Source organism: Loxodonta africana, chromosome 25, assembly GCF_030014295.1.
Source record: "Loxodonta africana isolate mLoxAfr1 chromosome 25, mLoxAfr1.hap2, whole genome shotgun sequence".
Lineage (NCBI taxonomy): Eukaryota > Metazoa > Chordata > Mammalia > Proboscidea > Elephantidae > Loxodonta > Loxodonta africana.
In genome coordinates, this window is record NC_087366.1 from 47,362,548 (window position 1) to 47,390,151 (window position 27,604).

At 46.2% G+C, this 27,604-nt stretch overlaps 1 protein-coding gene across 1 annotated transcript in view; it reads left to right on the top strand.

Annotated features, from left to right (window-relative positions):
- KIF26B (kinesin family member 26B) overlaps positions 1-24,201 on the top strand; it is a 567,584-nt gene extending 543,383 nt beyond the window's left edge. The window contains exons 13-15 of the mRNA XM_003410922.4: positions 11,481-11,683; positions 12,222-12,372; positions 16,804-24,201. Of these exons, the coding sequence (XP_003410970.1) occupies positions 11,481-11,683; positions 12,222-12,372; positions 16,804-16,952 (503 nt within the window). The 3' untranslated portion in view covers positions 16,953-24,201. The remainder of the gene's footprint in view (positions 1-11,480; positions 11,684-12,221; positions 12,373-16,803) is intronic.
- The last annotated feature ends 3,403 nt before the right edge of the window (positions 24,202-27,604 follow it).

The window sequence follows — 27,604 nt, forward strand, 5'->3', positions numbered from 1 at the left end:
CACCTGCTGCTCCAGCTGCTGCCGCACAGGCCTTTCCTCTCACCCACGGGGCTGCTTTTTCCTCTCCTCCCGTCGTAGGCAAGCACAAGCTATGGAATGTTCCAGCCCAAACATAAGGGCTGTGGTTCATGCATATCATAAACCATTTGTCTTCCTTGAATGAAAGAAATCAAATGCAAGGGACTGTGCAGTCACACAGGTTTACATACACAGACGGTATGATTTAGATAGCCCATCTGCCCACCCCCATCATAGACCATGAAACGTGGCTGTGATGACGTTACACTTGAAGCATGCCCAGGAATCCTCCTGGCTGTCAGACCCTGACGTCTTTATATCCCAGATGGTGTATGTTTTATTCTTTGATGCACTTTGACAGTGCCCCACAGTGCCCTCACCCCCTTAGGGTCTAAGCAGCAGACCTTGGAGAGGAGCCCTGGATAAGACAAGTTGAAAATGAAAAGCCATTCAGTATAGCCTAAAAGCTGCTTGTTCCCTATTTCCAGGGCTAAGGGCATTGAAGTGTATTGAACTAAATGCATTGTACTAACAGCAACAAGAAAGTTCATCTAAGCCAGAGCCTTCATGGAAAACAAAAATCTGCTGGCCTTCCTGATTCTTGGTTGATAAGCTTTCTTATTATGAACTATTCAGTTTTGGTCTTCGAAGTCCAGATTTTTATATGACATTTGCTACACAGTCATATGAATTTTAGTGTTACAAAATGCTTTCCTGGACTCTAATTTAGTGCCTTCCATCTACCGACCTGTTTCATGATTTCAATATCTCTCACTCTTTTTTCACAAGACTTTCATGTTTTGGTTTAGCTGTTACACTGGAGCAAAGAGGAAGAATAATTGCAAAAAAAAAAAAAATGCATACAAATAACTGCTTGGAGGTGGACAGCAGGCTGCGCACATGTCCTTGCTTTGGTGCTACCTCGTTTCATAAACATTGTCATCTCAGGGTCACATGTGAGATAGGGCTGTTGGAGGGAGCCAGTGTAAAACAAAAGCCCCAGGGCTGGTGTTAGAGATGGGGTTTAATACAGAGTGCCAAGAGCATTAGAGCCCTGTGACCAGCTGCCGTAGATCCAGGCCTCCATAATGGATATGGCAGTGGAGATATGCTCCTTTCAGGTTAGGTGACCTTGTCTCGCTTATTTATGATTATTATTAAGAGAAATGCTGGCTGTCAGACATGGTCAACATAAATCAAAAGGAACTTCTTTAAGAGAACCCATAAAACTCCTTAAAGGAAATTCCTAGCTAGATGACTAAAGTAAAAAAAAAAATTTTTTTTTTTTTAGATTCTATTAATTACTAAAGAAGTTTGGGACTCCGGAGGAGACGGGCAGTTATTTTTTATCTGAGATTGTTTTTGAATTTGGAAAATGTTAATGGTTAGTTATGTCCTTAGTAAAAATGAACTACAATTGTATTGCCGGGAAGATGACCTTGAGCTCTTTGAGTGCTCTGTAGTACACGTAACAATAGAAACAACCAGACGTGACAACAGTTCATCCTTCCAGAACCATTCCTGGCATCCCACGGTGATGGAAGGTACACGAAACTGGGCTCATTCCATTGCCCATAGCATGGTGCAGGGAGAAGATTATGCAAGAAAGCAGGAGTCTTGGATGGTGAGCTGTGTGTCATGTAGGGAATAACTATACTCTCTGGTCTTCCATTTTCTCATGTCACAGTAAAGTGAGGGGGTTGCTAGATAACCACCATGGTCTCTCTGCTGCTCACATCATATAAAACTATGAAAATAAAGATAATTGGTGGTAATGTGACATCCTTCCCATAAGATGGTCCATAGTCAGTGGGATATATTCTCAATTTTTCAGCATTTTTGAGGCATCTTTTGTGCTCCTATAGCTGGGTGATAGGGAAGTTTCAAAGGTGGGGGGGGCAGGGAATGGAGGGTGCAGTATAGAAGACAAGATCACTGTAAGAAGTTTGTAATCTAATTGGTGAGAAAAGACAGAAAGCATGGAACCAAGTGCTGCGTAGTGTGGGGCAAACAGAAGTGTCAGAAGGGTTTAACAGAAGGAGGATCCCTGGGAGTCAGAACAGTTGCAGGAAGCTGCAGAGAACATTGGGATTGAGGCATGCCTTGCCGGATGCTTCCTTGGGATAGGCCAAGGGGACGAAGGGCATTGTAGACACAGCTCAGAGGCAGCAATGAGCCCGGCCTCTGGACCAAATGGGGAGATCAACTCAAAAAAGTGAATTTTCTTAATGGATATAATGAGAGATGACAGACTACAAACCCAGATTAAGTTATACTTTGAATGTTTACCAACTATAATAAGAATGATTATAGTTAGCAGTGGGGAGTCATTATAGGCCCTTGATTGAGACAGTTGATATAAGGTGAGGGAAGCTTGGTGTTGCTTTGATCGATGGATTTTCATTGATCCACCCACAGTTCCTTGCCAGCCTCTCCATGGTCAGTGACACTAAATTCCATGTAGTGTATAACCATGAATTAGTGATGACAATCAGCCCCGGTGGGAGCAACTGTCTGTCCTGGCTCGTGTGTGTGTAAGTTGCTGAGAAGGTATTAATCGGTTATAGTTTCATCTCATGTGGCATCACCCTAGCCCCCGCCCTGAGCCCCCAAGTCTTACACTAGAGCATCCCTCTTGTTTCACATATGTGAAATCTCCCCAGCTACTCTGTATCTTCTTCCTACGGCCCCTCAAATTTTATTCTCAACTCTGTGTGTTACCCTCTTGGCTTTTTTTTCCCTCTCTTTCTTTCTCTCGGGCTGGCTGGGAAGTCTGAACATTAGATCAGCACCTCGGTCTGAAGGAAGTTCATTCCCACTGCAGGCAGACCAGGTCTAGTGGAATCCAGCACCCACGGACCCCCAGGAGAGAGGGAGGGTCTGCCCACAGAGAACAACCTTGGGGAGCATGTTGGTTCTGGGGTGGACCCAGGGTTTGATCTGCCTGGATACAAGGCCTGCTGTGCCTGATTGAGTCAGCCTGGCACCCAGCACCTTGCCAGGTGCAGGTTAGCTTTGAATGTCCTGGATTGATTCACGGATTGGTTGGTTGATTGGTTGGCAGTTGGTCCTAAATGTTAGCTTGTATTTCCTTTCTATGTATTCTCCATATCTTGTCCTCTGGGTGACAAGTGCCTTAAACGTTGAACCTGGTCTTCTGTTTCTTTTGTCATCCTAAGCACCAAATCCAGTGCCTTCCCTTCCCTTCGTGCCGAGCCACCATCACTGACTGATGGCCTAGTCTTTAGCGCTGTCTTAGCATGAGCGGCACTTCCGCCCTCCTCAATGGCTAGGACTACAGAAGGCCCAGAGTCCTGAGAGAGCTGCATGAGGTCTCTCTGTACAGACAGATGCCTCCCTCAGACCCACGCCTCCAGGGCTGACCCAGGGTCATGGATCGAGGCTGAGTCCACAGAGCACCCTAGGGCTCAGCCTCCCAGCCACATCCTTCACTGCACCTTTTGCCCTTAACTAGATTTCATCACTGTAAGAAGAAAACCAAACCTGTTGCCGTTGAGTCAATTCTGACTCGTGGTGACCCCATATGCTGCAGAGTAGAACTGCTCCGTAGGATTTTCTTGGCTGTAATCTTTTCAGAAGCAAATTTCCAGGCCTTTCTTCTATGGTGCTGTCTGGTGGGTTCGAACCACAAACCTTTAGGTTAGTAGCAAAGTTTAAACCGTTTGTGCCACTCAGGGACCTTCACTGCTATAATTATACATAAACACCAAGATTATGTATTTAAGTGAGATAACAAATTACCTTTCAAAGATACATTAGAGAGTATCTAGAGGAGGGGCATACGATGAAAGGAGCTTTATAAGATAAGGCCAACAGGAAAAGAAAAAAGAGGAGATGACATTAGTGAATCTAAAGAAAAGACAGCTTAAAGAATCTGATTGTTCTTAATTACTTGAAGTACTCTTATAAAGAAGAACAAAACATCTACAACTTTTTAAAAATAAAGCTAGGTGACTTTTAACCCCTAGGAGCTATAAAACTCAAACCCACTGTTGTCTAGTCGATTCCGACTCATAGCGACCCCATAGGGTTTCCAAGGCTGTAAGTCTCTGTGGAAGTAAACTGCCACATTTTTTTCTCCCACAGAGCCACTAGTGGTTTCGAACTGCTGACTCAGCAGTTGATAGCTTTAACCAGTGCACCACCAGGGCTCCTTAGGGAGGTACATACGATATAAAATAAATGTGAATAAATTGTTACTATTACTTCAGATTTGGCACAGAGTATTACTCTGCATAATAGAGTATTACTGTGGGTAACAGAGTATTACTGGGGTGAACAACATTCTGAATAGGAAGGTTGGGGGAGGGAGAGGGTAAAAGGAAATGAAGTGACTACAGAAGAGATTTGCTTCACTACAAGGATACCTGATTATACAAATACCAGGAGAGGTCATGAACGAGTTAATAGATTTCTCCCTTTAGTGACCACTAAGAGTGAAACAGATTCTGTCACATCTAGAAAATCTTAATGTGTGCTTGTGGAATGGATGGATGAGTGGGTGCAAGGACGAGAGACAGGACAGGAAGTTGGAAACTGCAGAAAGGGGGCTGGGTGGGGCAGATGTATATAAGCTACACTTGTGTGACTATTGAATTACTAGCGAGAATTGGGAAGAATAAATATCAAAGATCCCTATTGACCAGAATTTTATCTACATGGTCATTTTCTATCATTCTCTCATTCCTAATAAATACGTTGTTGTTAGTTGCCATCAAGTCAGCTCCAACTCACGGTGACTTTAGTATAACGGAATGAAAAGTTGCCTGGTCCTCCAACATCTCACGACATTCAAGTCCGTTGTTACAGCTATCATGTAATGCCTTTCAACCTAGGGGTTCATCTTCCCCACTATATCAGACAATTCTCTGTTGTGATCCATAGGGTTTTCATTGGCTAATTTTCAAAACTACATCACCAAACCTTTCTTTCTAGTCTTTTTTAATCTGGAAGCTCTGCTGAAGCCTGTCCGTGGTTGACCCTGCTGATATTTGAGATGCCAATGGCACAGATAGCTTCCAGTATCAGAGCAACACGCAAGCCACCACAGTACAACAAACTGACAGGCGGGTGGTGTAATAAACACATTCAATTATTGCTCATACAACTGGATTTACATACCATCCCTTCAAATTGCAGTGCTTACTATAGACACCTAGGAGGTACCTGGAAGGAGCTGTGTTTTTTTTCTTACCTTGAAGAGATGAAAGAAATATCTTCTGAGAAGCCTCCTGTATCCCAATCCACAGAGCTGTTTGTTAGAAAACACCCCAGGAAGGAGATTCGAATCACACAGGCTAATGACCAAAATAAGCAGTGGCCACTGAGCGATAAGTCCACTGTGATCTCTTTGCTAAGTTTGAAAATCATTAGATACTAGTCAGCTAAACACTGGGAATTTTCCAGCATCATGAGCCAGCAGAGCACCCTGTGTGTTTAATTATCCACAAAACACCCCCCAGGCCCTCCCTTACACAGGCACAGATGGGATGGGACTTCCTAGCTGACTGTTTGAACACCCTTTTGTCACCAGCCTGGGGAGAATCTCCCCACCTTGCCCTGAGGTTGGAAGTCTCCTGGGGCTACCTCACAAGACACAGCTTCAGATTGCTGAGATACGGTCTCTATGAGAAAGCAGGAGATATTTCGCAGGGAAGGTTCTTCGTGGACAAGCCTCCCTTGCAGGTTGTCATTTGCCAAACATACTGGGTTAAGCTCCCACGATACCAGGTTACATTCCCTGAGTAAATGTCTGTGACAAATTACTCCTTACAAGGGTGGAATGCTCCATGTTTGCCTTATTGTGCCTTTGGTTCTCTGGTACATTCTTATTTCATTTTAATGAATTCAAGAAACACAGTGGTCATTGGCTTAATGAAAACGGGGAGGAAGGCAAGGTGCTTGCTGGCAGACTTAAGATTTCCAGAGTGTTTCTAAAAGCATCGACCTAGAGACAGATGGGAAAGGTTCAGAATGAGAGAACCTTGTATATGCAGATGGGAAAAAATGGAAAAGAATTGACTCCTTCAGATACCGAGGAAGCTCCTTAGAGTAGACCCCAGAGGGAAGCTCAAGTTCTGTCAGGAGGAGACTTGGGTGGCACTGGGGCATCTGCTCCATTCTCATCTCTGGTTTGGGGAAATTTTTACTGGATCAATTAAAACACTGCAACAGGCAGTAATACCATCATCATCATCATCATTCATCTGGGGGACCATGGAGCGTGCTTCTCTTTGAAAATCTCAATTAAAATTACACACATTCGTGATATATCTCTCTCTCCTTCAATCTGCTAGCAAGCAACTTCCTTCCGATTTTCATGAAGCAGTGACCACTGTGTTTCTTGAATGCCTTCCTTCTCCCTCTCTCTTTCTCACACACATCTCTGATGTCTGAGGTTCCTTTCATCATTAATACTTTATGCTTTTTGATTCACCATCTTCCTAGGGCCCAAGTCTTGAGGCAGAAGGAAGACAGTAGGGGGTGGGGAAGAAAGCCGAAGACGGTGGCTTCTTAGGGGTAGGAGCTGGAATGGACAGAGCATATTTCCCAGGAGTGAGGGAGACCCAGGCTTCAAAGAGGCAATCTGGGTTTCCTGACACTCGACCTCAGTGGCAACATCTTCAGACTCAATATGAACACTTATGTTTGGGCTTTTGGCATTAAAAATTGACATCCTGGTATCAGACTTCCCACCTGGGGCCCTCAGTGCAGCCGGGAACAGAGTGAGATGAACTGCGATGTCTGTGGCGTTGCAAGGCCTGGAATGGGGAGGGGGAGAGTGAGCTCAGCTCTGTGTAGCGGGAGTGGGCCTGGTTGGATGTTTCATTAAAATACCAGCCTGCCTTTCTCAGGTCACATCTGGGCCATTTCAAGCAGCAAAGCTATGCAGGCAGTTATCAGCACCAGTGTTTTTTTACACACTTGACTTGCACATGTCTGCACTGAGCGTGGGCTGATGAGCAGGGGGTGAGTTAGAAGGAGTGCTGACCTGTTGGCCACTGAAGAGGCTAGTTCGGGATGTGTGATCTCAATCAGACAGCAGCGTCAGGCAGGATGCTACAAAGCTTCTGCGAGGCTGGGTGCTTCCACCATGGCCTCTTCCCAGCTAGTGCTGCCTGGTCCAACAGCTGCCTGCCAGGCAGTGGTCACCAGCAGAGACTGTCTCAGCAGAGAGCTGGAAGCTTCAAGCACCTGGAGTGACGTCTGCTTGCCAGGTAGATAATGAAGCATGCAAAAGATCTGGGAAGCTTGATTTATGCAGGGGCCTGGCCCTGGGACCCATGGTCATGATGGACGGCATGTTGGCACTACTGTTCCTGTGCTGGTGAAACTCCTTCAGGTTATTATACTTGGTTTTCACTAGCCTTGGACACGTTCCCCTGTACCAAACTCAGCTTTCCCCATCAGCACCTAAGCAAGGCTCACGGTGTGCTCCTGGTGGGAGCTGGCAGGTCAGGGAGGGCTCCTTGGTTTTAGACTCAAGAGCTGGAGGATGTCAGTTCATTCATGGAATTTCTTTACTGGAAACCAAATTCAAGAAACTGACTGAAAATTCAAGGTAATCGTCATTAATATGCACTAGAAGCTATGCCTCGTCCCTAAAACACAAGTTCTACGTTAGGCACTCACTTCCCATCTTGAGAGAGATTGGTCTGGTGAGGAATTTCAGAATGACATGGAGAGAAGGCATTGGAAACTAGGTAGCCTTTGGGATATTCCTAGCAAGTTCTTGTACCCAGTGAAATGTGGCTGTCCAGCCAGGTTTGTTTACTTTTCTCTCTCCCCATTTAAGGTGATCCTCACTCCCATCCAGGATGCCCTGGAGTGGGTAGTGGAGGGAACTAGAGGGCAGCCCTTGCTCCCATCTGAGCATGTCCCATCTGTACTAGCCAGGCTCCAAGATGAACTCAGTGACCGCTTCCTCCTGCGTCCACACTCTTGTGTGGTCCTTCCCACATTGTATCAGCACTGGTTTGTGTGCCCAGTAGAATAAACCAGCAGTGGTAGTGTGTCACTTTAGTATTGGGCTATGAAAGAACCATGGTTGCCATCTTGGGTGCCTTTTCTTACTCGACCCCTCAACGACTGACTATGGGGGAAGCCAGCTGCTGTGTCATGAATAGGTCCACATGGCCATGAACTTGGAAGTAGATCCTTCAGCCACAATCAAGCCTTCAGATGACTGCTGCCCTACGTGACAGCTTAATTGCAACTTCTTGAGAGAGCCTGAACCAGAATCACTTGCTCAGCCATTTCCCAGATTCCTGACCCTCAGAAACATGTGAGAGAATAGATGTTTGCTGTTTTATGCTGCTAGATTTTGGAGTAATTTGTTATACAGCAATAGATCGTCAGTACACCATCCCATGCCATGTCTCTCCTCAGTTCCTCCCCAACTTCTCATACAGACAGATTCTTGGAAGAGCCATTCCAGAAATGCCGAAACAGGTCTGAATTGCCCAAGGGCACCTAGCTTGGGCTCAAGCCCTGAGATACCCCATTACATTATTGACTTCAGTCTTAGTGGGACTATTTCATGACCCTGTCCTCAGAGTCAGGGTAGGTGAGGTGGAGGCCTGTCACCCTCTCTACCGTCTGAATATACATTTATCAAACCCAGAGAAAGACTATGACAGGAGCCACTTCAAGACTGTTTGTAGCCTAGACAAAGGGTCTCCAAAGCCACGGTCTTCACCTGAGATACGATCACGTGCCTCACTGTTTCTTCACACTCCTCCTCAGTCAGCCAGAAGAGCCGAACACTCTCCCTCACGTGCTCATCCTTACTCTGCTCCCGGAGACATTTTGCAGATAATCCCAGTTTACAGAAGCTGGAACTGAGGCGCAGGGAGGCAAAGTGGTTCGCTCAAAGTCAACTAGCTTGATCAGACTGATTAAAAAAGCAATTATTTGGTTCATTTCCATGGTAAATGTCTTGGACACTAAGGAGACAACATTTGCTTTTCTCCCATAGTTGAGGTTTCTTAGTTTTATAAATCAGTGTCTGCACTTCGTTGAAAAATAAACATGGCTTTGTGTGTTTCTGTGTGTGTGTGTGTGTACATGTGGATACAAAATGAAGATCTGGGCTCTAAAAAGTGAGATTTGATATGAAACCAAAGGAATTTAGAATGCATGGTACCTTTGTAGAGAAGATTAACTGCACTTAGAATTCCCCCTTATCTCCCTGAAGACCTTGAGTGAGAGACCCGCTCCAGCTGCCACTGCCCGGAGCAGGTAATGGCTTTGTACTTGCCTAACTCCCTAGAATAGTTAGCGAGAAGGTAGCCCTGGGTGTCGGTTCCCTTGTTCTATACCTAAGAAGTCTGGTTCTTTTTCTCTGTGAGGTTGTGGCGCTTTAAGCTTTCCTTAGCAGTGACTAGATCTCTTAAAGTTGGAGAAGGGTACAATGTCTTTTTTTCTGGAAGTGTCAATAGGCCAAGCGGGTCCCACTGCCTCAGTACTCAGTCTGCTGGAATAGGGGGAGGAGCGGAAAAGGAGGACGGGGGGAAGACTGGACAAGAGAGGGTATTACCTCCTCCAGGGTTCTTACCAGTATGCATCTAACCACTGCTCCTGAGAGTCCAGCAGTACCATTATGAACGGTACTGTAAGGGTTGGTGCTTCTGCCGTGTGAAGCCCGTAACAAACAAGTGTCCATCAGGTCCTTCAGAGGAGCTGCAGAGGCTCCTGCAGTCTTCCAGCTTCTCAGTGCTGCCTTCTCACAGAGGTGTGAGCTCTCTCTTGCTCTCGCTCTTCTCTCTCAAATCCTACTTTTGGATGGGGCTCTTCTATTTAAAAGCAGAATCGGACAAAGCCCAAACACTAAGTGCTCTTAGGGAAGGATTCAGGCAAACTTCACCTTCTTTAGTTAAACTAAGGAGGGGATCATATATCATTCGGAGTTAGATTAGGTTCCATTCAGTTTCAGGACAAACCTGGTGGAGGTATATCGTGTTTCCCCGCCACCTTCCTTCCCAGAAGAAAACAAGCCTTCTCGATGCCCTTTCCCTCAGAAGGAAACTCCTAGGTGGGGGTGTCTCAGGCGCTAGCACCAAGACCTAGCCTAGCATCTATTTGAGGTGGCCTCAAGACCTAGCCTTTTAACAGGCCCTGCTGCTCTTCCTGAGGTCCCTGGGTGGTGCAGACGGTTTGCTCTTGTCTATAACCAAAAGGCTGGCGATTCAAACCCATCCAGCAGCACCACGGAAAAAAGGACTGACAGTCGGTTTCTGCAAAGATTACAACCAAGAAAATCTGTGGGCAGTTCTACTGACACATATGGCTCGCCATGAGTCAGAATGGACTCGCTGGCAACAGCTTTGGTTGTTTTTGGTTTGGCTGCACTTCCAAGGAGCCAGGTGCTGAGAGACACTGCACCCTCCCACTGGGATCAGTGCCAGAACAAGTGGAACAAACACTCGGTGGTTTCCCAAAGCAAAAGGCAACTTCTCTTTCAGACACAGATGACGTATAAGACCCTGTGCTCAGAAGGCCAAAGCCGTGGCTGCACTTAGAACTACCAGACACCAGAACGGTGCTTGGGTCCATGGGCTCCTGCCACTGTTGGTCCTGCGGGTGATGGCTGGTTACAGTCCTCTTCAGAGACCTCCCCCGGAGGCCAGAAACCAGCATGTTATCTCCACCTACAGCTCCTAAGTTACCTCCCCAAATAGATTACGAGCTCCTTGAAGACAGACATTCAAAAGATCTTTATGTTCGATGGGTACCTGTGATGTGTCAGATTCTGTGGTTTTTAGTAACACATCCTTTGACAAAACCGTTATTATCCGATATTATTTTAATTAGAAAATACTGAGACCTTGGACAAGTTACTTGCGTTCTTTGTACCTTAGTTTTCTCTTCTGTGAGAATTAAATAAGATGCTGTGTGTGTGTTAGTCAGGATTAGGTTTTTCTGTGAGTGACAGAAAACCCCAAATAACAACACAGATATTTCTCATGTGAGTCTCTGGGCGGTGCAAACGGTTAATGCTCTCAGCTGCTAGTCAAAAAGGTTGGTAGTTGGAGTCCACTCAGTGGCACCTCAGAAGAAAGGCCTGGCAACCTTCAAAAAATCACCTATTGAAAATGCTGTGGAGCACAGTTCTACTCTGACACACATGGGGCCGCCACGAGTCAGCGTCAACTCGACAGCTGCTGCTTTTTGGGGATGTGTGTGTGTGTGTGTGTGTGTGTGTGTGTGTGTGTGGCTGAAAACTGGGAGGTGGTGCTCAAGGTACAGGCAGGGATTTTCCAGAGCTCCTGGGGATAAAGATTAAGTGCCAGTTCAAGGGATTAAACTTGAGGAGGGTGGCCAGAAATTGGAGTCTTTCAAACCCAGCTCAGCCACAGGTCCCAGGGTGCTTGTCATAGCCCTATCCCTTTCATCAAAGGTTGAAATTCAAGTAGTTAACTCTGGGCTTAACCCTCACTTAGGTTCTCAGAGACGGAGGCTTATCCCAGCGTTGTCCCTTGACACCTCCTCGCCTGTAAGAAAGCCCGCGAACAGCACCGGGGTCCGCTGGGTGGACGGCCCCCTGCGCAGCACCCAGAGGGGCCTGGGAGAACCTTTTGAGATTAAAGTCTATGAAATTGATGACGTGGAGCGGCTGCAGCGGAGACGAGGGGGCAACAGCAAGGTGAGGCCATCTCGTCCCCACATGGTGGCAGTCCCCCACAGGTCCCCAAGCCAGGTGCTAGGCGGTGAGCTGCGGAAGGTGGTTTAGGCCCAGAGAGACGTCCCCACTGGGCTTCTGGGTGGGGGGCAGCAGCTCCCTCCAGCAGAAGGGTCTCACAGAGACTTCAGAGAGGATGGTGTTTCTCTGCATAGAATGTCTTAAAGGCTCAAAGGCCAGGGGCTAGCTGTTTCGGACATCTTCTGGCTGTGTGTCTTGAGGCCTCAGACCCCAGGCAGAGGAGCATTTGTCCAGCTTGGACCACCTCCTGCCTTTACCATTTAAGGCAGGCCTGTGATATTCCCACCCTGTGGTTGAGTCCTCTGAGGCAGAAATTTGGCTGAGATCCTCAGGTCCTGTCTAAGCTTCCCCCAACCTGCTCCTTTCCCAACTACCACACTCGTAAGTTACTTTTGAGAAGAGGTTGTGTGGGCTACCTTCAAGCTGATGGTCGTTTTCTTCTTCTCTCCCCACCCCATCTCCTCCTCTGTCTGTGCCCTAGGAGGTTGTGTGCTTCAACGCAAAACTGAAAATCCTGGAGCATCGCCAGCAGAGGATTGCGGAGGTCCGGGCCAAGTATGAATGGCTGATGAAGGAGCTGGAGATGACCAAGCAGTATCTGATGCTGGACCCCAACAAATGGCTGAGTGAATGTAAGGCCCGGGGTTCACTGCCATTGTGTGATGAACGTGGTCCCCATCTGGCCCCTAAACAGGGTTAGACCATTTCTGAATCTGAGGGTATGCCAAGCCCATCAAAGGGAGACGATGGACTGAGTGAGCAATGCTGCTTACCCTGGGGCCACACACTGAGGGTGGGGACAGCCGAGGGCTGGTGAATATCACACTTGCAAGATTAGTTCTTATGTGTCTCAGTCCAAAGCACCTGAAAATGAGATTTTTTTCCCCTGCGTGTGGGAGGAAATCATGCAGACATAAAGGCTGTATTACATATGAGCTCCTAGGCCACAAAATCGCACTGCATGGCTAGCCTGAAGTAGACAAGAATTTATAGAGATCTTAATAAGGTAGAGTGTGCAGTCCTACAAAAGCCTCACAAAGAACCCAGAGAGCAAGAAAAACATTTCTGAGTGAAAAAATAATTGCACGGTGTTATTTCCATTTAATAGCAAGCTCAGAATGACAGTAACTATCTAATAACCACTCAGGACAATTTTGCTCTCTTTGAAAGACGGATTCAATTGTCTCTTATTTATTTGTTCCTAGCCATTCCATTTACCACAAAATAAAGCTCGGATCCTGCCCCAAACATGACATTGGTATGGGACCCAATGCTGGAAGACGTGGTCTGTGGAATACAATATATTACTTTCATTAAACTTCCCCTTTCCTCCCTTTTCCATCCTGCATGACCCATGACCCACTCCTTCTCTCTAGCCCCTTTCCGCCTGCACACCCCATAGGTCTCTCACCATAACCTGGCCAGGCAGCAGTCAGGAAGGGCCTGGAAGTTGAGGTCTGAGTTCCAAAAAAGCTGCTGTTTTTGTTTTTAACTAACTTTATTGAGGTATACTGTACATACAATAAAATACATTCGTTTTAAATGTACAGTTTGATGCATTATGACAAATGTCTATACCCATTTAACAGTAAAAGATTCAAAATGAAGAACATTTTTATCACCCTAAAAAGTTCCCTTGTGAAGTGCCAGCAGTTTTAATTGGATGGTCTCCAAAGAAGCTGCTTAAAAAAAATCCTGAGTTTGTGTTTGGGGGGATGAAAAACTTTTGAGAAATGGATAGTGGTGATGGGGCACAACATGGTGAAGGCAGTGTCACTGAACTGTGCACTAAAAAGTGGTTAAAATGTTTTGCTATATATATATGTTTTTTTAATTATGCTTTAGATGAAAGTTTACAGAGCAAATTAGTTATATATATAACTGATTATATATATTTAACTAATTTTTAAACTTTGTTGTGTTAAATATCTAAATTTTAACAAAATTAAAAAAAAATAGTGAAATTGTACTAGGTGAAGAAGAAAGTGACAGAATTTGTCAGCCTCTTGGCTGGGCCCAGCCTCTTACACCAGTCTGTTTTCTAGCAGATTCTTTTCTATAAGAGTGAGACAGTAACATCTTCCCCGGGTACTTCATTGGGTTTCTGTGAGGATCGAGTGTGTTAGATAACATGAGCTATCAGGAAGCTATGGCATACTCTACAGTTTTGAGTTCTAATATCGTGTGGCTGTGACCACAGTCAATACAGACTTGTTTTAGACTCTGGCTTTCCTACTTACCACTGGCTTTGGCACCTTGGATGAGAAGGTTAACCTCTCTGAACTTTAGTTCCCTTAAGTGTAAAATGGAAAAATAATAGAGCCTACTTCGTAGGGTGGTTGTGAAGATTCAGTGACATACTAGTGGTCACGTGCATATTACTATTACACTGCCTGGCACGTGATGCAAGCTCAATGTCTGGTCGTCGTTATTATTGCTGTCACTCCAGAGTTCAACCAAACTCCTTTGTGTCTGCTTGCGCCATGCATGGAGTTCAGTCCTGTATTAGAAATTAGGACAAAGACAGGAACTCTTCGTCTGTAAGACGTTTCCATCTAAGGCACCGATGGGCTGACAAGACACGATGAGTGCGTCAACACTGCCTGACAGCATGGATTCCCTGGGTGGTGCACAGGGCTAACAGGTTCAGCTACTAACCAAATGGTTGGCTGTTCAAATCAACCCAGAGGCATCTCGGAAGAAAGGCCTGGTGATCTACATCTTAAAATTCAGCCATGGAGCACAATTCTACTCTGGATACACATGAGGTCGCTGTGAGTTGGAGTCAACTCAACAGTAACTCGTTTATTTTTTTTTTACCTGACCCTGTGCAAACACGGGCATGATGCTTATTTCTCTCCCACCCAAGGACACCCCTTTCCTTTTTCATGAATCTCCAGACACTCCAAGATCCTGGGGGCTGTCCATTTGGTCAATTCTCCTTCATATTCACCATGTCTATTAGGATTTTAGTTTTTGAGAGCTGTTTATGCCCAAGGCAGGCTTGAAAATTGTCTTCATCTTACAAAGTCACGTGTTTTCCTAGGACTGGAAGAAGCTTAAACATCAGTACATATGTGTTTAGAAGCTTCCAGGAAACAATCATTTCCTTCTTCTCTTGTTCGTGTCAGAAATCAGTGATGTTTTGATCCAGAGAAAGGGAAGGAACAGGAGGCTAGATGAAAGGGAAATACAGATTATTTCTTTAAGATGAATTGAAAACAAGAGTAAAAAAGTCAATGCAGCTGTGTACTGGCTGTTCCCTGGGGAGGGGCAGCGGCAGGGATTCAGCATAGAAATATACGTGCGGGGTCCTTTTTATTTTTATTTTCTGATTCTGATGTACCACTTTTGAGGTAGTGCAGTAATGTAGACCAATGTGGTTTTGATGTAGCATTTTGTTTGTTTGCAGTTTGTTTTGGTTTTTGCTTTCAAGTGTTAGATGGTTATGTGGGAACCCTGGGTTTCACGTTCAGCTCTGGTCCTTATTAACTGTGTCACCCCGGGCAAGTCACCTTCCTTCTCCAGATCTCGGTTATGTCATCTGGAAAAAGAAGTCAGGTTCAATTACACTCCCTTATGTTTCAACAGAACGTTACAGATTTCAAACCACGTTCACATTCGTTAGCTCATTTTAATTTTATCCTTTATAGCTACTCTGTCAGGTGGGCAGGGTAGGGGGAATATTGCTGTCATTTTACTGATAAGGAAACTGCCAAGGTGGAAGTCAACGGCAAGGCTCCCATGGTGGACCCCAGGTCTGTGCCCACCACCCTTGGCAGCCCTCCCTGTACTGGGCCCCATGCTGCACCCTTCTACCCAGCCACCACTGGACAAAGTCAGGGACTTGGGGCCAGGATGGGCTGACCCCAGGTACCTGCTCTTCAGGAGTTGAAAGAAGCAGACTTTTCACTCTGGGCATGCCGAAATGTGAGAGAGGATCCCTGGGTCTGAAATCTCTACTTTTCTTCTGAGTTTAAAAAAAGAAAAAATCAGTTGCCATTACGGCCCCATGTGTATCGGAATAGAACTATGCTCTATAGGGTTTTCAATGGCTGAATATTTGGAAGTAGATCACTGGGCCTTTCTTCCAAGGTGCCTCTGCGTGGACTCCAACCTCCAACCTTTCTGTTAGCACCCAAGTGCTTAGCCATTTATACCACCCAAGGCAAGCATAGGTCTGAACACTAGGGAGGGCCTCTGGGTCCGAAATCTTAGTTTGTCTTCTGAGTTTAAGGAACTCTAATTACTAGTTTAGATTTACTTATTGCTATCACATTTCCCACACGGCTAGCAAGTGTGTAAAAATGCATTAGGAATCGCCAAGAGATAGGGTCAAGTTTCTGAAACCTGCTCAGAGAGGCAGATGCATGTGTTGTGGAAAGAATAACCCAAGAGACACGTATTTAATGCACACAGACCAAGGTACAAATGTCGCTGAAGTCAGATCCCAAAAAGAAAGGGATTTTCCCCCACCTCAGCTTGATGGTTTATTTCTTTTATAGTTAATAAAGAATAATGGTGCCTGTAGAGTCTGTCACAAATCCTCTGGTGGTGATGGGCAGAGAGAGGTGGAGCTGGAACGTCACCTTATCCCTCGGTATGAACCAGAAACACCTGTTGCCGTTGAGTCGATTCCAACTCATAGCGATCCTGTAGGACAGAGTAGAACTGCCCCATAGTATTTCCAAGGCTGTAATCTTTACGGAAGCAGACTGCCACATCTTTCTCCCATGAAGCAGTTGCTGGGTTTGGACCACAAACCTTTTAGTCAGCAGCCAAGGGTGGCAACTGTTTGTACCACCCGGGGACTCCATTCCTCAGTATAGTCTCAATAAAATTTTAAGGATCTAAAATTATAATTAGAACAAAGGGCCCACCAGCATAATTACAACTAGCAAACAGCGTTCCATTCTCAGCCTGAGCTAGGCAGGGTATCAGGCAGGAGGAAGCGTCAGTACTGCATAAGGTAGACCTTCCAGGAGAGGGATAGCGTGGCCTGGGCTGAGCATTTGGAGACCGTGCTTCCCCCTTGGCCCCATCAGGTTTCTCCTCTCTTGCAGTTGACTTGGAGCAGGTTTTGGAGCTGGATTCCCTGGAGTACCTGGAAGCGCTGGAGTGTGTGACGGAGCGCCTGGAGAACCGTGTCAACTTCTGCAAGGCCCACCTCATGATGGTCACCTGCTTTGACATCACCTCCAGGCGCCGATAAGGAGAGTTGGACCCCTGCCTGGCCAGCCCCCCTCACACCCCAGGACCTCAAAGAGATAGTCATCACACTCACCCAGGCCCTCTGGGTTGGAAGCTCTCAAAGACACTAGAATGAGGATGAAGGTTGGTGGCAAGTCTGGAGTGAGCGTTGAGTGGAAGGCGATTTTTCTTTTGTTTTCTGTAGGAAAGGTGCAAACACCAAACACACATGGAAGGAGAAAATGATGGGAAGCCCAAGGGACGTCAAAGCCCCATGAGACTGAAAAAGCACTTTGAGGAACTTTAAAGAACTTCTTGTACATAAGAACTGTTAGCAAAAGACACCTCAACTTTCTCTTGTTTTATGAGAAAGCGGGAGGGTGGGCGTAGGATTGCCAATGGAAGCTAAAACAAAACAACAAAAAATTACCCAGAATGACTGATCAAGTGCCTTGCAAATCTGTATTATTATCCAAACATTTATGTTGATACTTTCTTGTGTACAGATGGTGCTAGTCAAGATTAAAACAACAGCAACGAAACAAACAAAGAAAATCAAACACATTTTTTGCAATGTATTTACAGCTCGTTTTCTCTTGGTGTTTTATCCTATTTCTGACTTGCTGTTTCCAAGTACCTTGTGTTTGTAGAGATATTTCCTAATCAGTATTGCATATGAATAAATGTTAACTGTCTTTTATGGTTCTTCTGGTAAGGCCACTCAAACAGGACCTGGAGACTTCATTACATGAACCAGGGTGTTCCCAAACGGTTTTGAGCAGCAGGCAATGCACGATGTCACCTCCACAGACAGCGCGGCCAGGGACAGACTCAGAGCACTGATGAAGGAGCAAGTGCACTTGAACTCTAGAGAGCAGAAGAGGAGAAAGGGGCTTGCGTTTTTAAGGGAAATGGTATCCCTTATGATCTGGGCACTACATGATCCTCATGGGTGGGATGTTCCATTCCCAGCATCCCCTTCAAGTCTTGACACATGTACTGTTTCCTTTCCCCACTAATCCAGGGCTCCATGACCTTCAAAACATTCTTCATATCCATTTTTATTCCAAAGACTTTTGATTGAAAGCTTGAACCAATCCAACAGAGCCATACTTTTTCATTTTCTAGTTTTATGCATTGGTTAAAGCAGGGAATTTTCCCCAGCTTAGAGACCGTCTCAGGCTTAATATGCTCAGAGACTCTAACAGTATTGGTTTAGGACAAGATCGGGTCTTGAGATTGCAAATGGAGTACAATTTTCAGTTCTCACCGTCCATACCAAGAAGGCACAAGGCTGTTGCCCTCAACCTTGCCCCCGAAAGCAGAGCAAGGTTACATCTTCATACGCTCCATAACCCTGGCAAGGCACGATGACTTGGAGCAGAGTACAGAGTTTAATGAATATGGACATACAGTTCTTGTTAGTTTCCATCCAGTCATCTCCAACTCATGGCGACCTTCTGTATAACAGAATGAAACGTCATCTGGTCCTGCACCATCTCCACAATCGTTGGTATGTTTGAGCCCATTGTTGTGGCTATTGTGTTAATGCATCTCACTGAGGGTTTCCTTTGTTTTTGCTGACCCTCTACCTTCAAACATGATGTGGTTCTTAGCTCCCCAAGGCTTAGAACCTTGTTCTCAAGTTTAGATTAATCCATCCCTGCAACAATTCCCTAAGGGATTATTGGGCCCGTATTAATGATAGAAACCCAGGGTACGGAGTGGTCAAGGGACTTGCCTGATAACAGTTGTGGAGTAGCAGTGGCGCTCAGGGTCCAGGCGCCCCCCTATCTTCCAGGTCAGGGCCCTCTCCCAGAGCCCCTGCCAGCCTTCCCATTGAGGAGGCGGCAAGGAGTTTCCACGTAAGTACTGTTCATTTTCTCCCTCAAAGGCAGCAGATCTTCACAAGCCTCTTCAGGAGAGGCAGCCCCTGCTAACCAACTCCCCAGCCCCAGCTGCTGCCCAAGGAAGGCACTCTGCCGGTGCACCTCTGAACACACAGATCCCTGCACATCTATCCCAACAACGAGCAAGGCTCAGGTGAACTCGGTAATTAGAAGCTGACACCTTGTGAGCATCACAGTACCCGTCCCTTAGTAGTCAGGACTGGGCAAAGATTGCCCTGCCAGCTCACTGGTTTTGGAGATCAGTGTGTAGACTGGACACCAGCTCTAAGGATTACAAGTTCTGATTGGCACATCCAGGTTACTCTGGAATGAACCATTTCCCCCCTGAATTGTACCACTCAAGTTTAACAAGTGTGTCATCCCAGCTCCTCACCCTTAGCCCCGTTCTGCAGGATATTCCGATGATTCCAGGCTCAGTCTGTGGTCTCCCAGCACTTGTGTGAATGGGCTTACTTAACGGCAACATCCATGAAAGCTTCTGGGCCCTAAAGGATGCCAGTCTTTTGAGTTTCCATTTGCTATTTGGCATCCTTTCTGGTTGCTAGTTTGAAATAGGCTGTTTCATGAAAAGCCTTTAATTTGGAGGTTTTTCTGGTGTTTTCAAAGGTGAGTGTTCTGATTTTTGTTGGCAGCTCATTCATTTGATTAGGACTCATTGTGCTTAATTTTTGCCCTTGCCACAGGCTTCCCTGGCCCTGGGGCCACTTGGCTGCATTTACTTCCTTAGCAGGCCAGCTTCAGAGCCCTGGTGCTTCCTGGAGTCAGACCAAGTGAGAAAACCTATGAGATTTCAAACCCGAATCAGTGGGATCTTTCCTAGGGGAGTGGCCTTCTGCTTGCCCCCTGCGTAAGCCTACTGTTATACATTTACAACAACTTTATGAGATACCAAAAGGGTTGCATGAAACCAAGTGTTATTTTAGCAAGTCAGATTGCCTGGCCAAGCTGCTATCACCACATCATGGAGCAAAGGCACAGGATTCAGTGGGCCATGGTTTAGGAGAGCAACTTTGCATGCATGTTGTCCATTCTGCCTTTTTCTTTTCTTTTGACCCACGTAAGCTACAAACGTATTAATTTACCAAAATACTGATAAACCATGGATTCTGTGCAGCTGTGTGCTTGTTCCTGGCTCTGCCTATAAGTCGGCCATATAGATGGTCATCAACGAACAGCAGGCCTGGCCAACCCCGTGAAGAAGTCGCATTAACTAAGGCTCTGTACAATGACCGGCAGTGAGATAGTCCCAGATCTTCTTTTGGTTTTGGTGACAGCCCACAAAGGCAAAGGGGATCACAAGGAGCCAATTTCTAGTGCATTACTCACAAATGAAAGGATCGGGGAAATATTTATTTGCGATTAACATTTAGATATGGAAGCCCTAATTCCTTTCTTGAAATGTACCCCCCAGCCCCCATACTAAATAGTTCAGTTTGAGGTGGACGCATTAACGGTAGAGCAAAACTAAGACCCAAAAATAAATAAGAAAGCAAATGGTGACATTGTCTCCCCAGGAGTAAATCCAGATTGCATTCCATGATGGTGTTTTGTGCAGCGAGGCAGTGGCAGTTTGCTTTATCCTGGGCATTCAATTCCCACCTGATATTTGCAGCCTTTGGTCTGCTTGTCCTTGAATTCCCCTCTGCGACCTGGGGAAGCTGTCTCTAACTTTCATCTCTTCCTGACTCTGCCGGTTGTTTTATCTCCAGCTGCTCTTCTGAGCCTGGGGAACTTGAGATGCAAATGCAGAGGTCCCTTACTGACCCAGGTGGGACTCATACAAAGAACCCCACAAAGCGGGGGGTTCCTCATGTTAGAAGCGGGGATGAAAGGCCACACAGTCCAGTTTGGGGACTTTTGCGGCAGGAGCGAGGCCGAGTTTGTCATAAATTAGCCTTAAGCCTACTGTGTCCCTATAAGGTGGTAGTGACTCAATTATAGTCACACTTACCATACGTGGCAGTGGTTCACAAACTGTTACACACACACACAAATCTCTTGCTGCCTGGGTTTCTGGCCAGGTGTGGAGCGGGAAATGCAATTGTGCCCACTTGGGGCTGTAGCTATGTCCTTGTCAGCCAGTGGCTTCTTTGGGCTTCAGATCTCGTGCTGATCATTAATTTGGTTAATCCATAAGCCTTCCTCACAGGGGTTACTATTTGGGATAAAATAGTATTTTAAAACTAGCTGTTATTCTTGGGCTAAAAGGCAAAGCTTCAAGAGCCCACTTTGTGTTAAATGCAAACACCATTGCCTGTGTCCTTGTGCTCTTGATTGGTAACCCAGGCGACTAAAACCAGGTTGCCCTGACTGTATTTATGCTCCATATTCCAAAAAGGATTTTTGACTAAAAACAAGTGACTAAAGATGAGTTCATTTCAAAATTGAAAATGGAAGAATTCCTGAATTTACTCGTTGCTCTTTCCTGCTGGACCCTTAGCCCACCCTTTGAACATATAGGCAAGGACTTCCTAACGTGTAAAGGCAATGTACCTTAGACTCTGAAACCATGCCAGTAAGGGGACAGATATGAAGTCCTGTTGGATGCTAGTTGATGCTGAGTAGATTGTTTGTCCTACTGTTCCGGGGCCTCTGCTGCTGCTCATGACACCTGGCCCAACTTCACTCCCCAGGTGAGGGGCACCTTTGTCCTGTCACACACGAAACTCATGCAGAGAGAAGAGCCAGCAAGCCCCTGCACTCTGGACCAGATGAAACAAAGACAGAGGTTAAGTTTCACCAACACTGTCAGCCAAAAATTTCCTTTGGAGGGTGGGGGACAGGTGGCAGAAATATACTGTTCCTTTTAATTATAGTATCTCTCTTCCAGCAAATATCCGTCAACATTTGAGGGTAAAAACTCATAAACTGTGTCACTTAGCAATCTCCCTGACAAAATACATATGTTTTATTACAAACTGTTCATTATTTCCAGATTAAAAAAATAATTCCAATCCAGGAAAAGCTCTTGTCAGTTAAATTCATCTTTTCAAAAACAAATTATTTTTGAAAAATTCTCAGAAGCTAATTTATCTATCCCTAAACAAACATAGTCTGCTTTTGGGTGGCCCTACTCAGAAATGGAGGTGATGTCATATTGGACACAGTGGCGTGTGTGATTGCTGTCCTCTAAATGTAGTTGTTCCCTGTGTCCACGTCTGTAGGGGTGAGTCCTGAAACAGGCATCCCCACTTCCATTTCATGTATGCATAGAAATTACCTCCAAAAACAAAAAAAGGCTCAGCCCTTCGGTCCCCGTACTGCTAACACCCCACACAGTTATATTCGATTTTTGAAAAAGTTATCACTTACCTGTAATCTCAGGATGTTGTTTTACAGTGTTGCTTGCATTTTGTAATTTGACATCATGGTTGGAAATCCTTTCCAATTGCTATGCATTGTTGTGGACGTTTGGTAGGTGTGTTCCGTGGCTCTGTGTGTTTTATTTTTCCCCCTGCTATAGCAAAAATCTTTTTTTTTTTTATAGCAAAAATCAGCTGGCGGAGACATGGGCTGGGGGGAGGAAAAATAAATAAATCAGAAGAACAGGGATTAGAGCCCAATCTTCAAAGTACAGGGCTTAGTTCAAAATCTAAGCTGTTTCTAAATAAGTACCTGAAGGGGCAAAGAGCTCTTCCTTTTGAATTTGATGATAATGGGCTTGGAAATGAGCCTCCACAGGCCTGGGTGGAAGAGGGTCCAGCCTTTTCTGACTGGTTCAACACTAAATTGCTGGGGGGAAAGCTGACAGTATTGTTAGGTTTCTACATTTCCCTAAGACCCCACCTTACCCCTGGTGCTTGTGAAGGGGTTGAGGAAAGCAGCTAGTGTTTCTTACCTTGAATTTCTATAGTACCCGTTTTTTCTGGAGAAACCAAAGCACTTTAGGGAGGCTTACAACCCGTAATACTTAAGGCATCTTGTCCCCTCACTGCGTCCCTGAGAGGCAGGGAGGGGCTGGGGTCAGTAGTCTCATTTGAGAGGCGGCTAAACCTAGGAGAAAAAGCCTTGCGCTAGGAGTAAGGGAACCGGGGTGCCAGGCCTGGTTTTGTCACTAGCTATGCAACCTTGGGCAAGTCACTTAACTTTGCTGGGCCTCAGGTTTCCCAGAGGAAAAGCTGCCCTTTGGGATGGTTTGAGGAGAAGATGGTATAATTGATGAGAAGTGCTTTGAAGAAATTAAAGCTCTGTGAGAGCAGAGGATAATCCTTTATAGATGAAGAGACTGAATAGTCAATGATTGGCCCAAGTTCACAGACTCGTTTTATAGCAGGGCTGGGACTTGAGTCCAGCATGGTGCTCTTCCCATTCCATAGCGATGCCCAGGTGTGTGTAGATGACAACCACACAGACGCCACTCCTGGGTTCCTATGTGTGTGTGTGTTGGCGGGGTGTGCATACGTGAATACACACGTTGTGCATGGAGCGTGTGGCATGCTGGAAGGGTATGGGTCAGAAAACCTGGTCCCTCGTTCCAGTTCTGACAGAAGTCCTCCGGCCTTGGGCATGTTACCTAACTTTTCTGGAACTCAGTTTTCTGATCTGTAAAATGAGGGCGTGTGCTAAGTGGTCTCTGTGGGTCCTTTGGCTCTAGCTCTCTCATTCCATGATGAGTAATGTATGTATGTACATAGAAATATGCTTATCTGTAGAAACGGGCCCGTTTGACAATTGGAGACAAGGCCTGCCCAAGGTGCTTTTATTGTGTCAGAAACAGTGAATTCACGAACAAATTCATAAAACCTTGTTTTAAAATTCCGTGGTAGTATTTAATGACGTTGCTTTTTAAAGTCACTGTTTAACTGAATGGAAAATGGTGCAGTCTTAAAAATTAAGTTCTTCGCTCACAAGTGTTTGCCGTCAAAATTGTTTTAATAAAGTTCATCTGTTAAAGTCAGAAATTCAACCGTTCTGTACTTGGGCAGGTCCCAACAGCCTATTTCCAAACAGGCTGGTTTTGTGTATGGGCCTTTACATAGGTATATAAAAGTGAGCTTTTGGCTTGATCATGATCAATATAAGCAGGCTACCTGGAGAACAGTCCAGAAAAGAAAGCTCTAGTTCTTACAAACTAGTGACATGAATCCATTAAGCTGTGTGCCATTTCCAGTGTAAGACATTGTTTGCTGGCTAAGGTCTCTGACTTTTTGTGGCATATGAGGTGTAAAACGTTGTCAAAAAAAGAATCTGGTGTTTCAAAGAATCAAACTATGGTGGCATTAAATGTTCACTTTTATTCTACCCAGAGTCATGAATTCATCTCTATCCAATTTATCCCTCTGTTTTACAGAGGGGGAAAACAATTCAAGGCCAGTTGGCGGGTGGAATTCTTCTCACTTGAGCAACAACTTGGCCTTGGCCTGCCTCCTAGGCCCCCAAAGGACCTCCTGGGATAAGGCCTGTCTAGTCCACTGTGGCCCTGGCCTCCAACAAGTTCAGAAGCTAAGCCGGGAGTAGGTAGAGGTGGGAGCAGAGCCACCGAGCACCTGGCATTATTCCACATCCGTGAGTCAGCTGCCGGGCTGGTGAACACACATGAAAAGTATTGAGAAATGGGTTGATGTCACGGTATTTTTGTTGGCCTGGTGATTCTCCCTCATTCGAATGTGTCTGGGGCTCACACAGAATAAGTGCCTTCTCAATCACTGCACATTGCTGGAACCTGGACACACGGGTCCCTTGTTAAAACAGTGATTGTCTGAACTGTAACTGGGTACATTCAGTCAAGAAAACAAAACATCAGAAACTGGAAAAAGTTCTCCTGGGGAGTACCCCTGCAAGGACAATCTCTTCCCCACCTCCAAAGATAACTTTGCCTCTGAGTAGCACTGAGGCTCAGTTGGAAGTTGGTAGGCATTTCCTAGATGTTGGTACTATCCATCCAGGCAACTGAGTGCTCTGTAGTCCCAAGAGCCATGGCGGGGGTGGGGTGGGGGTGGGCGGGGGGGGGGCCATGGGAAGCAAATATACACTCTGTTCCTGGCAAGGCTCTGAATCCCCGTCCCCTATGCTGCTGAGCTCCCTGGACATGCAAGCTCTAGGCTCCCTGTTCTCCTCCCTAAATCCTAGAGCAGACCTTCTTTGGGCTCCCTTTGGTCCACCCTAGCAGAAGCCATATTTCATACAAGATTTCTAGAACCAATGCCTTCAACTAGAAGAGCAAGTAGAAGTGCTACCTAATGCTGACCATTCTCTTCGGAGAAAAGAAGAATATAAAAGTAGCATCTGGAATTGTTTCTAATTACCTCACTCTTCCTAACTAGAGACTCCGTCTCTCAGTTCTTCAGCGTAGTCTATCATACTACTGTGCCTTCAATCCATATCAGAGCTTATATGAAGAGGTTGGTGTGAAGACGTGAGAAGGATATGTGTGGTCATCAGAAGTAATTTCTCATGGGGAGAAACTATGCCAAATATACAATCTTAGCTGTATTTGTCTCTTAAATTACTAAACTCTCAAAATTGTGACAGTAAAACCTGTGGAAGCCAGAACCTGTGTAAGGTGGAAACCTCTCAGAGAAGGAAAACTCAAATATTTTCCACTAATAGAGATCGATATAAAAGTGGTAAGACCACACCCTGTCAAAGGCCAAAAACTTTTAAGACCCAGAAAAACAAGGCAGTTCTGTTGAGTTCCGGCTCTCACAGGTTTCACTGTATTAATATTACTTTTATTATTCTCATTCTTCTCAGTACTGTCTTTGAGTGTCAGGGACGACTTTAACCAGGCTCTCCATGGCCATTTTACTACAGCATCACAATGTACCCCGTCAGGTGCCACTGGAGGCTGGAAGGATGTAGTCAACAAAGCAAGGTGACATTTTTCCAGCAACTGCAGGTAGGGCTATCCCTGCACCTGGGAGGAGAAAATGCCTCCTTGCCTCAGGTAGGGCCTACTGCAGTGTCTGACGCTTCCATTAGGAGAGCATCTAGTTGAAGACATTATTTCTAGAAAACCCTTATAGACATATAGAACACTTGGAGTTAACCACACTGACCTATCAGCAACAGGTATGCTCCTAGCACCCATGGGTGTCTCTCATTCTTCTACACCCTCACATCTAGTGCAGAGCCTGAAATAGTGGGCTCCCAATCCGTATTTGTTGGTTGAATGAATGAATGAGTGGAAGCATCTTCTTTGGGAGAAGAAGAGACCATGAAGAGAAGCTGAGCAGGAGCCTGCAGACATTTCGGTCACTCCACCATCCCTTGAAAAAGGGCCTTGCGACCATAGCTCTGTATTTGAAAATGCGGCTGGGACTAAGTACATAATTCACAGCAGAGAAGGAGCAAGAAGCCACATAGGGTCGAACCCATTACCCGGGCTGATTCTACCCATGGCCTTGAGACCTCCTACCTCCTTGGCCGCCTACAGCATTTCTCTCTCCAAGAGATAAACCCGGCGCCATGAGGTTGATTCCAACTCATAGCAACCCTACAGGACAGAGGAGACCTGTCCCATAGGGTTTCCAAGGCTGGAATCCTTACCGAAGCAGCTCGCCTTGGGGATCGGAGGGAGGGTTCAAACCGCCAACCTTCGGGTTAGCAGCAACCGAGTGCTTAACCATTGTGCCACCAGGGCTCCTCCCAGGAGATGTAAGAGAGTGATATTCCAGCGCTTAGATCCCCACTCTACATGTATAAAGCGATTACTGAACGAATTTTTGTTGAACGCTTGCTTTGACCCAGACACTGCGCTGCTGATGATGAATAAACAGATTCTGAGCCTCAAGAATCGCAGTTGCTAAGACCGGCTGACAACAAAAACCCCACTGCAAAAGGGCAAAAAAAGCTCCCGCTCACTGTAGGGTGAAGGTCACGCGGCTGATCCCCGCAGGTGCACTTCTTCCTCTAATCAGGCCCGCACCTCCTCTTCGCACGTGGCTGCGAGCGGAGAAAGGCGCGTGGCGGCGAGCCCGAGAGGTGGGGCGCGCTAAGCCTGGGCCCCTCTGCAAGCGGCTTGTTCCCCGGGAGACTCAGTGCCGGCCTGCTGACGCCGAGGCCGCAAGCAGGCTCGGCCCTCGGGCCCGGGCTGCCACTGCGTAAGCCGAGAGGCCGCCAGCAATGCCCTCGGAGGCCGCCTCCCTCCGTACCCAGATTGCAGGGTGAATGCCTTTGCAAAGAAGTGAAAAACCATCTGCAGAAATACAGGTGCCTGAGGCGCTTGGGAGGACAGGGATGCCTGTTCCATCGGGTGGCCTGCACCCTCGGGCGGTGACTTTGAAGCCGGTTCACAATGAGCCGGCGGCTTGGTCTCTCCAGTCGGGGGAGGTGACCCAGAGGCCACCTGCCACCCCAAGGAAGCTGCTGCGGTGACAGAGCCCACCTGCAGGCTGGGTAAGTGCTGTGTTGCTTTTGCTTTTTGTTTTTTAAATGATGACATAATTGCCCTCGCTCTGGTACAGAGGTATAAGTTACACCAACTTGACTGTACTCAGAGAAAAACCTCAAAATAAAGGCCTTCAGCCACCAGATCAGAGATTTCACTGCACCCCAAGGCCCACCAAGGCCCAGTGAGAGAAACGCCGCTCCCCCCCCCGCCCCTTTAACTGGACTTGAAAAGTTGGAAAAAGAAACACAAAACTAGCTTTAATCGCACCTCAGAGAGGACTACTGTTGTTGTTTTACAGACAAACACACGTACTTTTACAAATATTGGATCATTCTGGACATGGCTCTTTAGGAACCCTTAGTACTTCTACAGTAAACACTTATTTCTCCAGTCATTACCCCTGCTCCCACAACACGATTTTTAGTGGTCGTG